General features: G+C 36.7%; 1 protein-coding gene across 6 annotated transcripts in view; it reads left to right on the forward strand.

Moving 5' to 3' along the window:
• The window catches only part of PARG (poly(ADP-ribose) glycohydrolase), a 62926-nt gene that overhangs the window by 38720 nt on the left and 8002 nt on the right, over positions 1-16204 (forward strand). For 3 of the 6 annotated variants that reach the window (XM_015632573.2, XM_015632574.2, XM_015632576.3), the window contains exons 10-15: positions 2335-2414; positions 4879-4939; positions 5569-5644; positions 7880-8027; positions 12999-13077; positions 13876-13984. In XM_015632573.2, coding sequence (XP_015488059.1) covers positions 2335-2414; positions 4879-4939; positions 5569-5644; positions 7880-8027; positions 12999-13077; positions 13876-13984 — 553 coding nt within the window. The remainder of the gene's footprint in view (positions 1-2334; positions 2415-4878; positions 4940-5568; positions 5645-7879; positions 8028-12998; positions 13078-13875; positions 13985-16204) is intronic. The other 3 variants (XR_004498092.1, XR_004498091.1, XM_033515540.1) reach the window with 3 other exon arrangements.

Below are 16204 nucleotides of genomic sequence, written 5' to 3' on the forward strand. Positions count from 1 at the left end.
AACTTTACTGTGTGTTTACTGACAGTTGTTTTACATTTTCCCAATATTTGCTCTAACTATTTTTATTATTTTATTTCTCATGTATTGGATTTCTCTTCTGAAAAATTAAATGTCTGAATATTTGCTAGGAAAGATTTTTCATTTAGCCACTTTGACTTCAACAATCTACAATGTCATAAACACAAAGTTCACACATCTACTTTCTTATGTTTTAAAATCTCTGGCCTCGAATACTTAAATGTATCTCTATGGAAGTCTTCTGTTTGATTAACACTGCTACTCCCCTGGCTTGGCTGGAGAGCCAGAGATGAATTTGGTGATCAGTCCTGGAGGCTTTCTCAGCTCCTGTAGCTGAGAAATTGAAGTTATTGCATGGCAATGGGAACATCCTGTACAAAGCTGACATATGCAGTTGCCAGTAAGATTTCAATTACTTCACCTGAAAGTGGGCTTGCAGTGCTTTGCATGTGATTTAAAGTGCACTTTGTTTGGATGAGTTCTTTAATTGAAATTGATGGGTTTTGGCCTTAGGTGGTTCTGTCAGGAAATTATGTGGTTTCCACTTAGATTTTTGGATTTTAGTTGGATGTGTGTCTCAGCATTTGAAGAATAATTTTATTTAATATCTTAGTGATGCCTTCATATAGCTTTATTCTTTAAAATATTTACTTCAAAAACAAAATTTTCATATTTTTGCCCAATTGATTATTTCAGAAATAAGGTTCAAGGTTAAAAGGTTTGTAACTTTGCCATGTGATGTCCTCATTTAAATTAATGGGATAGGACCAGGCCATTTTTGAATCCTGTAAATATCACTTGCTTTTCCTGTTGCGTTTACAAATATGACTGGTTTTAGCTTGATCTGACTTACCTCAGGCATAGTTCTGCACCTTTCCTGCCCAGCCTGTTGTTTATACTGAATCACATATTGCCTTTGTTACATGAAGAACTCTCTCCTGAGAGTTTGCAACGTAAGCAAGACATCACTTTGATGTGAAGAGGCAGAAAATTAGTAAAGACATGATCAGGCTGACAGATAAATTAACCAGTTTAAAGGCTTCATACTATATGAGACTTCTAGATAAGAGGCTGGGAATAATGTAGGCAGCACCTGCACAGATTAACTCCTTTTATAAACTCCTTTTTACCTGTGCAAGCTTAAGGCCTTGATAGAATTTGCATATAGGCCTATTTTAGAATATACTGTAAAAGTCTTGAGTTTACCTTCCTAAAACCCCGATTCACTGCTCAAAGAATAAAGTGCTAATAAAATTAACCTCTGGGACTTAATATAGATTTCAGGTGCAATTGATCTCTTCAGTCTGTATACATAATAAGGATTTTTAGATGCTGAAAAAAATCTAGTTCACTTCCTTGCTGAATCTAGTTCAATTCACCTCTCAGCATTCTGGTTTAAAGGCAGATTGTCATTCCACTACAGAGAAACAACTGAATAATGTTGTGTCATTGCTTTACTTAGACTGTTTACTGGGGAGAAATCTTATATCCTCAGGGCTTTCAGTGGATCAGACATCTTTTAGTAAACTTCCTATTCAAAGGGTATTATTTCTGAAGTCACTGCTGTTCTTCCTTCCAGATAAATTCCATTATGTGTTGCCAATAACAATGCCTTGTCACTCTGCTGGAAGTGAAATGAAGTAATTCGTGTTCAAGTTGCTGGAAGATAGATGATGCAGTAAAAGTATTTCAGCTAACCTTAAAAGAATACATTTACTTAGTGACTAAAAATAGGATCCTTCCTTTTAATGCTTAGGCTTTTTATAAATGACTGTTAAAATGTCTGTAACAGCCCAGTGGATGGAGCCATTGCTGTGGGGGAAGGTTCTTTCCTTTGGAAATGCTGCTGGTGCAGTGCAGCTCTTGAAAGCAACAAGGTTGCATTAATTCTTCTGACCAACTCCCTGAGCTGAAAGGAGGGTGATATTTGCATATTGGAGTACTCAACATATATGTTTTCACCCCGTGGTCACATAATGGCCTGTTAAATTTTTCAATTTGCTGAAAATAAAACTAGAAGCTTTCCAAAATGTTCATACTGAAATTACATTTCTTGGTATTAGAAAACTGAGAGAAGCATTCACTTGGCATCTTCATCAGAAATATAGGAAGTCAGTAAACTCCTTAGTCCTAAAATCTTGAATTACAGAGGGGCTGTCTAGAGTGTTCTTTCAACAGTACAGTTCTTAAATGCAAGGCTAATGAAATGTGTGCATAATAATTACAAAAAATCAAATTGCAATTAGTAAGTAGCACTAATTGCTCTGCACTATATCCCTGAGATCTAATTGTTTGCTTTTATTTCCTGTTTTTCAGGTTGTTTGAAGGGAGGTCACCAAGAAAGCCTGAGAAACTTAAGACCCTTTTCTGCTATTTTAGAAGAGTCACAGAAAAAAGTATATCCTTTATTCTTTTTTTTGAGCTGCAAAGCAGATAGATGAAAAACTTAATCCCATTAAATTTAGAAATGGCTACGCAGGCATGATAAAAATATTTAACAAAAGACAGCTTGCAAAGTACACTGATGTTCATACTAATGGTACTTTTTACCATATTTATGATGCTTGCATGCAAATTATTTGCCCAAAGTGTATTCTGTTTTTATCTGATAAATATATATAAATATATATGTATGAATATACGGGGTGAGTGTAAAATACAGAGGTATATTTTTAGCCCCCTGAAGATATATTTATTTATTTATTTATTTATTTATTTATATTTATATTTAAAAATGTATATATATATATCATTGTATAGATGTTCATATATAAATATATGTGTATATATAATGCTAGTAATATATACCACATCAAAGTGAGGATGTAGAGGGAACATGGCACCATTAATGCCATTAAAATAACAAGCTGAAAGATTTTGAGTCAAGCTTCACTTTTCCTGCAGAATGCATATTTAGTCTTTTGACTGTAATGCTTGTCATTGTGAGGGATTTTCCCCTACTTGTACTGGTATTTCAGGTTTTTCCCTTCTATGGTTCCAAAGCAAAGCTGTTTTTAAGTTTGCCCAGTTCAAATAAAACAAATGATAGCAAGACATGGGATATCTGCTGCTCTTGGAGAATTTAGTGCATAGTCAGATCTTCTGTTATTACCAGAGATTTGAACATTTGCATAAGCTTTCAAAAACAGATTTATTTTTGTGATAACTACCATATATGCATATATACTACTATATATTGCATTTTTGGGAGAAAGAGATTTTACTGTAGTAACATACATCAGATCTGCAGCAATACCCTTACAAAAGTATTTTTTAAGAACTTTTTCTTGATATGTCAGCATTTTACTATTAACTTCATACTTTCTCAGAAGGGTTTGTTTTAAAAGACAGATTTAAACTATTAAATATAAAAGCCCCTTACTTGGTTCAGACCATCTTCATCAAAATAAATGCTGATATATCAAATTTCAGCTGTCAGACTTTAAGCAATATCAGTAGAACTAAATTTCTGAGGTAAAAAGTAACTTGTGATCTATGTGTAGGACTGAGAAGAGATACAGTGTACCAGCTTTTTCTAATACTTGAGTAATAATGTTTTTGTGCAGACCAAATCCTAAATTTAGGCAGCTGTTCTTGAGCCCCTGAGCATGTTAAATCTGATGGGAACATGCTTTATGAAGCTACCATATTAGATTTCCTAACATTATAACTTTAAATAATATTTAATGAGATTCTTGAATGCTCTTTTATTGAATTAAAAATTCCTATCATAACTTTAAAATATCCCATTTCTTCTTTTTTTTTTTTTGTCCCAGGAATTAGTAAGGCTGAAGTAGCTCTATAAATTACCATAATAATTTTGTGACTCTTTATATTGTTAATAATAATTGTGTTCTCTGTAAAAGGACACAGTGGAAACTGAAGAATTTGTGCTCAAAAGGTGAATGCTTGGTTTGTAGAATACCACAACTGATACCAGAATTCCTTTGTGAAAGAGCACTTGATTACTGTGCTTGAAAGTTATGTATTTTTCTTCAGAGAAAGTAACCCTTTTTTAACCTAAATTTTAAAGCAAAGTGTAGGGCCCATTAAGGCTTTTTTTTAGAAGGATGCATTTGTGCTTTACATAGTGTTCTCAGTGTTTTCACAAATCACAGTAGACTTACTGTAGCAGAGAAATAAATCTTAATTGAAGTTTTTATTAAGATTATATCACCTAATAAAAGGTTGATATTTTCTTTCTGTTACAAAACTGAACTTTTTTGAGTGAAATGAGGAGAAAAGATGATACTGCATCCTTCATGCAATGAGCAACTGCTCCTCTTTTTCCCTCGGGAGCGGGAGTCTTTTCTCAGTTGGAATACAGTGAATTTCACTTGCATCCTGGCAGGGTTAAAAACTGCTTGAATTGGAATCTGCTAACACTGCTTGCTTATTGACATAGTTGGACTTTCTTAGAAATGCGAGCTGCTGCTTCCTCCTTCCATAGATTGAATACTCTCTAGATTGTCTGTTCACACTGAGCAGTTGATTTTAAAGGTTTACAATCTTTTTTTCTCTAAAGCAGCACATTGTACTTCAAATACTGGGTCTTTCTAGTAGTATTTAGTGTTGTTAAAGTGAAAATCATGTAAGAAATAGTTTTTCTTAGATCTGGAAAAACTAAAATACTCAAAATGCAAAGTGGGAAGAGAAGTAATATTTTTGTCTTCATGTAACTTGTCTTCATTTAGAGCATGGGCTGTCAGGGGAAAAATCAGAGTCACTCTTGGAGAAAGTTAAGCTCTTGGTATCTACGAAGAGTGGTGTTTGTAGTTTTCAAAGCTTGCCAGTTAAGATAATCTAAGGGCTAAGCTCCCACACTCAATACTTTTTCCTTTGGGGTTGCTTTGCCTGTAGAACCTACAGGATTGGTGACGTTTACAAGGCAGTGTCTGCAGGAGTTTCCAGACTGGGAGAGGTAAGTCAAACACCCTTTCAATGCAAGACATTTCTTAAGTCCTCAATAACTGAATGTCATTCATTTGGAATTGATTCAGGTATAGAAGTACTACAGAAAACAATCTTTGCTATGAACTGTTGCAGAAAGAAATACAGAGGGCAATGGGTGAATTGCCACAAGTAGTTTCTGTCCAGAGTTTTCCCATATGTTTGTCTGTAAAGCAAGCAAGTTGTTGAAGTTTTAAAACAGTAGTATATCCTTGGTGGCATTGCTTGAGTGGGGGGAAAAACGAGAGGGATGGCTTGATTTAAGAAATGACAGGAAATATAATGAAGTATGGGTGATGACTAGCATGAGCACAAACATTGCAGCTTCATTGCTGGGGAGCAAGAAGAGCTTCAGTTTCGGAGTTTTATGGTAAAAGGTGAAGAAACTGAACAAATGACTGTTAAACTTTCCCACCTTGTTTCTGCAAGGCAAACATGTTTTCTTTAATCTGTCAGGTTTTTTGTTGTTTTTTTTTAAACCACCTCATGTTTAAGGTGTGTAAGCAGTTTGGGTTTGAGTGAATTTTGTTTTAAAATGAATGTGTTTTTGTGGGGTTTCTGAAATGATCCTTTCTGTACAATATTTTTCCTCAATGGTAGATCTCAGAAAAAACTATCTAGATTGCATGTCACCTATGAAGGCACCATTGAAAGCAGTGGACAAGGTATGCTACAGGTAAGTGCATATAACAGTCTGTGTGGCTTTCATGTTTTTTGTCATAATTTCATGGTCTGTCAGCTTAACAAAGTTACTTGTTTATCTTCAATTAACTTAAATGACAAGATGTTATGCAGCATAAAAAACCCCATCAAAATTAATTCCATGGGCAGTCTTAGTACTGTCAGTGTTTCCCAGCTTATCGAGGTAGCATGTGTACCTGTTACAGAAAGGGCTGACAGAAAATCACGAGTCCTGGACAGCTTCAGGTCTTCTGGTTCAAGCCAGGATCAAAGATTGACAAGACAAAAGATTCAGGCTGTAATCGTGATGACTTGTCAAAAAATAAACTTTCAGTTTATTTTAAAAATATTATTCTTATGCCCCAGACAGTGACCAGGTCAGTGCTCCAGGAGACTTTCTTGCTGCTGCCAGCACCAGTGTTTCAGTCTGGGAGGCAGTCAGCAAAAGAAATTCATAAGGAGGATGTCATATCCATATCTATGGGAAGGAACATGTTTGAGTTTTCAAATTAGTTGTTTGCTTTATGCTTTTTTTTTTTTTTTTTTAAATGGGTATGCCTTCTAGAATACTTTTACAAAAAATAAAGTAAAAATTAGAACTTTTTTAGCCAGGGACAAAGTAATGCATTGAATGAGGAGAAAGGAATGAGGAGAACTTTTTTCTGCAACGATTTTTGCTCAGACTTTAAATTGTCTTGTAAATTTATGAAACTCGAGCACTCATATGTGTGCTGAAATTATGAAGAACTCAGCAACTGCTCGATAAAGACCATTTTTCTAGTGTTGCACTCTGTATAAGGGAGTATTGCCTAGGATGTGATAGTTTTCCTCTTGGCTGTTTCAAGTATTATCAAACAAAAGGTCTCTGCTCAGATGAAGAGCTGCCACTCCAGCAGGGAGCAGGATGACCAAGGCAGGACAGTGCAGGAGTCCACAGTGACCCCAGCCTTGGGCAGGGACAGTGACAATCACAGTTCCTGCTGACTGGCTGGTGGCCATCAGACAAAGGCAAGGTGGTGAGTCAGGGCAGCAAGGACAGTGAGAGATGTCTGGTCAGCACGTGGGCATCAGCAGAACAAAGGGCTGGACCTGAGCCCACATGTGATGTGTCTCAGATGAGGTCCAGGACAGGGCAGATGTTTGTGCGGGACAAGCTCGGGGACGCAGGGGAGGCTGCTCAGCACAGTTCCAGTGCTTTGGGGCCCTGGCACACTGCACATCTGAGTGGTTTTCATATAACTTTTTATCATAGTCAAGTTTAGCAAATCCTAAACAACTGAAATGTATTGGTATTTCCAGGATAGACTAAAGGAACACATGCTGCTGTAGTGGCTAGCTCTTGGTAAGCTTTGGACTCTGCCTTCTGGGTCAGTTTGTAATCTACACAGGTGTTCATGTTATCCCAGCAACTTCTGTCCCCCTCCTGTACCTATGCTGTCATCAGCTACCTAAGTAAAAACCAATAAGAAGCTAATAGCATTCAAAAGATGAAATAACTTTTAAAATTATAACTTTATAAGGGTAGTTAATTTGAGTGAATAGTAATTACTTTATTGACTAAACAAACTCCTTTTAAAACTGTTGTCTGTACAAAAATGTAATTGGCAAAATATGTACTATTGCAGCAAAAAATAGTCCAGAGCTTCTCTATTTCAAGCAGAAATCTTTAGAGTCGGAATGATTTACCTTGTTCAAATGCATTTCATGGACAATTGGTAAGATATTGTCAGTCCATTTCAAGAAGAATTCGTTAGAGGGTTTTTTTGGTATAGAGCTGTTACATTGACAGTGCTAATCTAAAGATACTTCAGTGTAGACAGTTGGGGGAGAATGCTTTCCAAAGGACAAACTAATGATTTTTCAATGTCCCTGAAAAGAATGCTGTTTTCATCTTTCACATTTACTGAAATGTGGTTTATTCTGAAATATATGCCTCTTCAAGGGAAACCCACACAACTTGTATTTGGAGCATTTGAGATTCAAGATTTCTTTTGCTGTGTAATGTGTCATTTGTCATAAGTTTTCTGAGAAGTTGAAGGGAAAAAAAGAGGCATGATCATGTTAATCAGTCTCTCTGCTTGTAGATTTAAGTGATAGCAGCAGATTTCAATAAAATAATTGGAATTTGTACAGGATTTTATTTAATTTGGTAATGAAAGGATTTTTTTTAAATTTTTTTTTTATTTTTTTCCTTATCCTATCATAATCCTTCTGAATGTATTTTTGGTAGGTTGATTTTGCAAACCGTTTTGTTGGAGGTGGTGTGACTGGGGCAGGACTAGTACAAGAAGAAATTCGGTTTTTAATCAATCCAGAACTGATTGTATCAAGGCTCATCACTGAAGTCTTGGATCACAATGAATGTCTTATCATCACAGGTTAGTCTTTGCAGAAAATGTTTCACATCGAATTCTGGTTTTATATATACAAAATACATTTCAAGTTGAAGTTTAGTATGGTTAAATGCTGTAAGGATTAAAAAAAAAGGGAAAAAAAAGTTGACACTCATTTGACAATGAGCCTCCTGCTTCATCCCACCTAACACCACAAGGGACACTGTTCCATAGTTGATTTGTGAAAGGAGAAAAGAGAAGTGACAGCAAGCAGAAGAAGCTTACTTTGTTCTCTGTAAATGTGTTTAAGGAATTTGTGTCTTTAGCTAAAGAATGCTGATGGGCAATGTAGATAACACCCACAATTTCCAGCTATTAGCTGATATTGCTTCTCTTATATTCAGTGATGTGGGATTTTTTTCCCTCTCCTGAATTCGTAACATTTGATGTCATCAGTGCAATTGAACACTCTTAGGATGAGGAGCTACCTTCTGATTACCTAAAAGGGGAGGAGGTGGAAGAGTAGCAAATCTGCATCCATTAGAAAAGGGTAGAAAGCTAGGAACTCCTCTCTGGTCTTGTTAGTTCCACATCTGTGTTACTTGTAAGTTAATTATGGGTTCCTAATTACATCAAAAACAACCTGCTTCTTCAGAATGTTGCTGAGGGGTTGTGTGTGGAGACCTCCAGTCTGTCCAGAGCTTAGCTGAAAGGGCTTTTTCTTTTGCTTCCCACTCTGTCATAGAACTTGGATTCTTTTATTATCCATTGGATTAAAACAGCAAGCATGAAAAACCAAATGTCACTGCCAAGAGCTGGAGCAGCCAACGTTGTGCTGCAAGTCTCAGTTCTATGCATGAATGAGCATTTTTCATGACCGAAGAAATAAAATGATACTATAATACTACTTTATTTGCACTAAAGAGCAACTATAAAAAAAATATATATGATCAGAGAGGTCATCTGGGTAAATAGTATAATAGACTATGTTTATATTTTTCAATCTGCTATAGCAGAAATGTTTGGTTTAGCTACCTGAGCTGTCTTAAAAGTCAAGAGTTTCTGTAGGTATTAGAACACATTTCTTGGAAAAATCCATCAATAGCAATTCTTTCTCTTACATGCATACCCAGTAGAAATTTGAGCTTAAATCTTGCAGGTCTTATTTTGTCCTGAGTTATTGATTGTACTGGGCAGAGCACCTTTTGCTTCCAGTCTTATGTTTGGTAATCTTTTTAAGACGATGTTTTATTTTGTTTCTCCACTCTGCCAGAATTAATACCTTTTCTGTGAAAAGTTTTTGATAAATTGCCTTTTGTGATTACATTTTCAAAAAATTAATCAGAAAAAGGGTTCTTGGCCATCAGAGACTTCTATTCCATGTTTTTATATGATACTATATTAACATATTTTAAGCACTGTCCTCTGGGAGAGACTTTTTTGGGAAGGGTAAAAACAGAGCACAGCTTTCAATCTGGGTAATAACTTATTCGGAGAAACACTAAATTAGTGTTTTGAAATACCTTCTTCCATTTCCCTGCAAACAAAAATGGTGATTTGGCATGGACAAGCAAAGGTGGGAATGTTTTTTCACTGCAGCAATCATTTGTCTTTCTTGATATTGTATCTTGCAGTGTTTTGCAATTAGTATTTGGGATATGGAGTTCTTCTCTAATGGAAATTTCCATTCCATCATTTTTATTTAATCCTAGGAGCTTTTACACCTTGTTTCTTAGCCAAGTCTCCTCTGTGTCACGATCCTCTTGATAAATTACATTCTTTGTGATGCATCTTGAGTCGGCAGCCTAATGGATATAACTGTGTAGCTTAAATTTGCAGAGGAGCCCAAGAAATTGGGAGATAAATTAAATTTGTTGTGATTTCACAGTATCTGGTTAAGATCACTGCTGTAATGACTATGAAACTGGTCATGCAAACAGTCAAGTTCTTCAACACAGACATTTACCTACATAAATGTCAGCAGCAACACCAGAGATTCCCACAGCTGCATTTCTGGTAGAGCTGTGAATAAGTGTGAGTGGTTTTCATTCAGATTTTTTTCTTTCTTTCTTTTTTCCCCCCTGTTTGAGCTCACACATCCTCAAGCAGTGTTAAGAGCAGATGAAGAAGCTGTGTTCCTTGTTTTCTTTAAAAAAAGATCTACCAATGGCCAGTCAGGACTACATTTTAGCAGGGTAGTTTTGGAGTCTTTTGACCACATTAGCCAGGCAGCAAAAGAGATAATTGGTTTGGCTGAAAATATATTCAGAGAGGAAAATTGGTTTTCAGCTGGACTTAGCAGGCTGGTTGTGCCAGTGTTGGGAGAGCCAAAGACTAATGGTGGTACAAGGTAAGGATTGGAAGAACTGATTGAAAGGGAAAGAAGCACCTTCCTCTCACTTATGGCACTAAAAGTGCCTTTATGTCAATGACTACAAAACTAAACTCTTGCAATTTTCACATCTACTTTTTATTTAGTGCTAGTGGTCCTGCCTTTTCAGGAGTATAATTTCTAGCTTTTTAGAAATACCAGAGGAACACTATAGCGGAATTTTTCCCAATCTCTGGAAACGTTATAGTGCTGTACAGATCATATGCAAATGTAAAGCTAGACTATGGAGTCTGAGAAAGGTATATTTATTTTTAGTAATAATTGCAAACCTGCCTAAATCGGTGAGGTCCCATAAACACCAACACTTGGCAAGTTTTCTTTTTGTCTGATGCTGTAACTTTTACAAGTCTCACAGAGGATGAATTTTTGAATGGTACTTGTACATATGTTCTTTTGATTTTAGGTAGGCTTTTCTAGGTTTTGTAGATTGCTTTTCAGTTCTGGTGGAACTTTATTTGTGGTTTGCCTTTTTTCACCTCTATATTTTCTTTAGTAGGAAGAAAGATTAAACAGAAACATTAATGTATGCAGCTTATCCCATACTGCTTCTGTTCTCCCAGTAACAGAAGTTTGTATCCCAGTAGTTCAGAGGCAGAAGTGTTGCCAGTCGAATAATCATTTTTGTCTGACAAATTTCCAGAGCTTCACTTATGAAAACTCATTGATTTTCATTAACTTCAGGTTTCTGGGACATGACTTTATAGTCTGTGTGATTTCCTTGAGTTTCTCCGATATTGATTTTTTTTAATAGATATATATATGTATTTGCTTGTTTGTTTGTTTCCTGGTGCTTTTGTCATCAGGCACTACACTTCCATAAAAATTAACAAAAACAATGAACCTTGAAAAAGTCAGCCTAATACTTTATCATTTAATCTATCCTTTATCTATATCTTGATGACCTAGATTTCTCTTTCACCATCTTAGACACCAAAGGAAATGCTTCCTTTTTCAAGCTGGAAGTTTTGCTAGGTTGTCCCCTAAAAAGAGTTCTCAAAAGAGTCACATACTTTCCTTATCTGACTTTTCTTGCTCTGTGCTCAACAATTTTACCAAGCATATCAAGAGAACTAAATTTTACTCATGTCAGGAAAAATCTTAGTGAAGGCTGATAGCCTGCAATTCAATTAGAAGATTGATTTCTGAATATGGAAGCTGCTTGTGGTTGTCCTTTGTTCAAGAGCATGGATGTGTGTGAATACATAGGCAGATCTTCTTATCCACATTTTTCAGATGATTTATCAGGAAGTGAACTCAGTGAGGAATCTCGTGCTATCCCACTCATTTTGCATTTTGCATAGCAACTTTTCAAAATAGCCTTGAGTGAGATTTGTGTGCCCTCAGAATTATTAATCTTCTAGACTAAATAAATAATGAGTGGGTAACAGGGTAGATGAGTTAAATGAGCATTGATAAGTCTTGTCAGTTAAAATCAGTTTAGGCAAATGGGGAAAATATCTTGACATATATGCATCATCATAAACAGTTTTTAACAGCTTGTTTCCTATGCTTGAGACTACTGGAGGTAAACATTCAAATTTCCTTGTCAGTGAGGTTTAAAGTTAATAGTTTTATGTTTTTGATTGTTCAACTTCAATTGCATTTTTATGTAGGGATTGGAAAACTTAGATTAAATTTCAACATTTCTGTTCTCAGGGTATTGCTGATTGTGCAATAGTTAGGCAGTATTCTTGTCTTAGTAATCAGATGCTTTACGCTGTCAGCTTGCATTTCTTTAAAACCTGTTTTTCCCCATTCTATTTAAAGGCATAGCTGGTGGCACAAATTAAGAAGTTGCTTAACAGTTCTCTTCTTACTCTTACTATTTATAATTGTGCCAAGCTATACCTGCATGAACCTCCAAACAAGTCAGCTCAGCTGGTCAATAATGCCAATGTTGTCAGTTCACTGAAGGGTTGGACTTGATGATCCTTGGGGGTCCCTTCCAACCCAGACTGTTCTGTGATTTCTTCTGAAACTCAGCTGTTTTGAGCTCAGAACAGGGGGAAAAGGTGTGATTTTGTGGCATTACTTCAGGGGTATTTCTCTGAAGCATTTGTGCAATGCCCAGGTTTTGAGGCAAGGTTCTGAAGCTCTATAAAATTAGGTGAAAGGCAGCCTTTTAGAAAGGTCGTGATCCTTGTTCTCAGTTGCACTTTCTTTGTCTTGGAATAAACCTTTGAAAAGGAGTTGGTATAGCAGAGCACAGTAGCTAAAATTACTTTTTTTAGTGGCCTGAAGGAGTTTTCTGACAGCCTTTATTACCTGCCAAAACATCCTGTTGGACCTTTTTAAGAGCAGCCAAGTATGTTCCAGACTGTGGTTTTTTGGGTCTTTGTGCTTTTACAGAGGTAGCTTGTTGGTGCTGACCACTTCTCAGTATATACTGGGCAGCATATATAGATCTGCACTCTTAATGTTCTGTGGTGGGTGCTCCTCATCACCTGTGGAAAGGGAGCTTTACAAGGAAATCTTGTATTCATGGTGCAAATACAAATTCTGTTTCCCATTGCTTCTGAGAGCTGTGTGTTCATTTGGAGAAGCAGCGATTCCTATCAAAGATTTGCCAAGTGAAAAAAATATGTACATATTTTATATGTAATCTGGAAAATCATTTGTTTCAGGTACTGAGCAGTACAGTGAGTACACAGGCTATGCAGAGACTTACCGCTGGGCAAGGAGCCATGAAGATAAGACCCCTAGGTAAAGTTCCACCTAAGTATTTTAAGTGAGGGAAGAAATAAATGTTAGAAATTTGAAAACTTGGTACTTTTAAGTATTCCCTAACATTTGCTTGATGTTGCTCTCTTCAGCAGAACCAACAAGCTAAGAAAGTTTATATCATGTTGGTAATACCATACTAATGCTAATAAGTGGTACCTGCCCTTATGTCAGTTCTTAGACCAATATCTTTTACAGTTTAGAGATATAAGTATTTAATGTACATTTTTGTTAAGATACTGACTGAACTATGGTTTGCAATGTCACAAGAAGTTTGACAGCAATACCTCAGATGCCACAGTGCAGCTGATGTGTTGCAAAATAAGAATCAATACCATGAATCTGAGTAGAAAGCTCTGAGCTCTTGAATTTATTTCTCCAGCAATGTCATTAGAGCGTATACACAAAATTACTCATTTGGTATACAAACATACACAGTGTACTCTCATTTAAATGTTGGAGGAAGACAGAGAAACCTTGCAGTGTTCTTACATACTTGATAAATAGTGCTGTGTAATTAGATTTGTTTCACTTTCATGCCCAAAGTCTAGCCAGAGTTATTTCTAAATTTGTGGGGAGTCATGTCTCATTTCTGATTCTGCTTTTGTTCCTAACCCACAAAGAAGTATTCCATTCTCTGCTATCAGTTCAACTTTTCAGCTTCTTTTCAGCAGAGAATAGCAGAGAAGTTCTGAAGGGAATTGCTCATTTTGAATTAGGGTTATATGGCTGATGTTAAACAGCTAATGTCATCTGCTTTTCTCCCCCCTCCAATTTTAGGGATGAATGGCAACGACGCTACACTGAAATTGTTGCTATAGATGCATTTCACTTCAGACGTTTCCTTGATCAGTTTGGTCCAGAGAAAATTAGAAGAGAGCTCAACAAGGCCAGTAACTTCTTACAACAGCCTGCAGTTTAATGTTTATACAACCTTTTCAAATATTTTTATGTTTTTGTCTTGTTCTAAGGTAGTTCTTACTTAGTTGTGTCTCACAACAGGGTTTTGCTGTCCAATGGTAAAGCAAAAGATTGTCAAATACATTTCTTGTCCTTTGATGAGTTATTCAAAGGTGTATTTTATGTAACTTTCAAAGACATAAATGAAATTTGGATATGCATTTTGTTAACTCTTCCCTGTCCTGCTTCCAAATGATGGGCTGCAAGTTGGGGTTGCTCATCATGGAGAAGAGAAGGCTTCAGAGAGACCTTGTTTTATCCATTCGGTACCTAAAGGAGCTTTAAAAAACAAAGGAGAGGGACGTTTAATATGGGCAGATAGTGACAATACAAAGAGCACTGGTTTTAAACTGACAGAGGAAAGGTTTAAATTAGTTATTAGGAAGAAATTCCTTACTGTGAGGGTGATGAGACACTGGAACAGGTTGCCAAGGGAAGCTGTGGATGCCCCATCCCTGCTAGTGTTCAGTCCCAGGTTGGATGGGGCCCTGAACAACCTGAGCTAGTGAATTGCATCCCAGCTCATGGCAGGCAGTTTGGAATGAGGTACTCTTTAAGGTCCCTTTCACCTCAAGCTATTCTATAATTCTAAATTATAAGTCCTTTCCGTATGATTTGTGCTGTTGAATCCTACTCAGCTGTGCAGTCAAGGTGGAAAAGGAGGTGCCTCATGTTTTAACATGGGGCAGTTCATAAATATGGTGCCACTTGCTTTTCTTCCACTTTTCTTCTTTGCTCTTGAGATATAGACATACTGCCTGGGAGTTTACTTTTTTCCATATTGATGTCTTCTGAGATCAGATCCAGCTGTTCATAAATCCTCTTTATTTTTGCAATAGCTTTAAGGGCTGTTGTAACTACATATGTGTGTGTACATGCCAGTCAGAGCTTACAATCTTGAAAAATGACAATGCAGGCTAGTTTTAATGCTTAAAACAGAACTTCTGGGCTGATGTTCAAAACTAACACACTTCCTACTAATAATTCTTGCACATTATTACCCATTATCATTAAATATTCATGATTGTCAGTCCTTGACCCTGCCCTAAGTCAGCTGTGTGCGTACAAAACTGCACTTTGCAGTGACTGTGGTCCTTGATAATCTCACACATCAAAGTTGCCAGGCTGAAGAGCTCTTTGGGAAGCTGGAACTGTGATGGACATAATTTTTTTTTCTCTTCTCTGCCATTGGTCTTTGGGATCTTGTCCTTAAGTAAGATATTTGAGATGTTTCCCAGCCCTTGGTCTCTGCCCTGAATTACATTCTACATAATGTTTGGGAACATTGGGTTATTTTCCCAAGCTGTGTCAGGTGCTTTATCATCTGCATAGCCAAGGTTTTCCTGTCACTTGTTTTTCTTCTTGTTTTGCTGCTGCTCTTTTGTTGAAGCTAAAGCAATCTTTTCCCGGCTTCTAAGGCTGTACTTTTACAGGGACTAGTAATTGCCATCAGTGAGCTGTTTATGGTTATGAGACCTTAGGTTGTGCCAATGTTTTCAAGGCTTTTGCAGTTATCCCATGCACAAATTTTATCTGGTGACATGCTGTGTGTGGAATCAGTCTCCAGGTCACCAAGCAGATTCTCCTAAGTTAATAGGAAGGCTAATGGGCCAGAATTAGGGCCTTGCATCCCCAGCATAAGGTATAGGTGGCGAGAGGTGTGCGTACTGTTCTAGAAGTGGCAGTGCTGTTTTTACTGGGCAGTGAAGTACAAGAATGCTAATTCAGATATACTCTGCTGGTGTGCCAGTTTTTGGGATCAAAACATGCTGATGAGTCTTCTTAGTGTGATTCTACATTTACAGATGCAGTGGGTGTTGAATATAAGAGTTCAGTGCTACTGTTGTTAAAGCCTCCTGCTTTCTGCAGTACAGGAGGGTATAGAGTATTATAGAATGTATTTTAAATAAATTTAAACATAGGAACACACCACCCTAATTCTCAGCTGGAAAGGGAATACACCCTCTTGAAATGATGTACAGTGCTGAAGGACTAATTTAAATTAGTTGTGAAACCTTAGCATCTTGACTAAAGTAACATCCATCAGCTTGTTTCTTCATGGTTGGTAATGAAATTAGTGCTAAAAAAGACAGTTAAGAATAGTTTATAAACTTCACTGATATCTTAGTACAAAATTCTAATTACCTAC

The sequence above is a fragment of the Parus major genome, chromosome 6 (genome assembly GCF_001522545.3).
Source record: "Parus major isolate Abel chromosome 6, Parus_major1.1, whole genome shotgun sequence".
NCBI lineage: Eukaryota > Metazoa > Chordata > Aves > Passeriformes > Paridae > Parus > Parus major.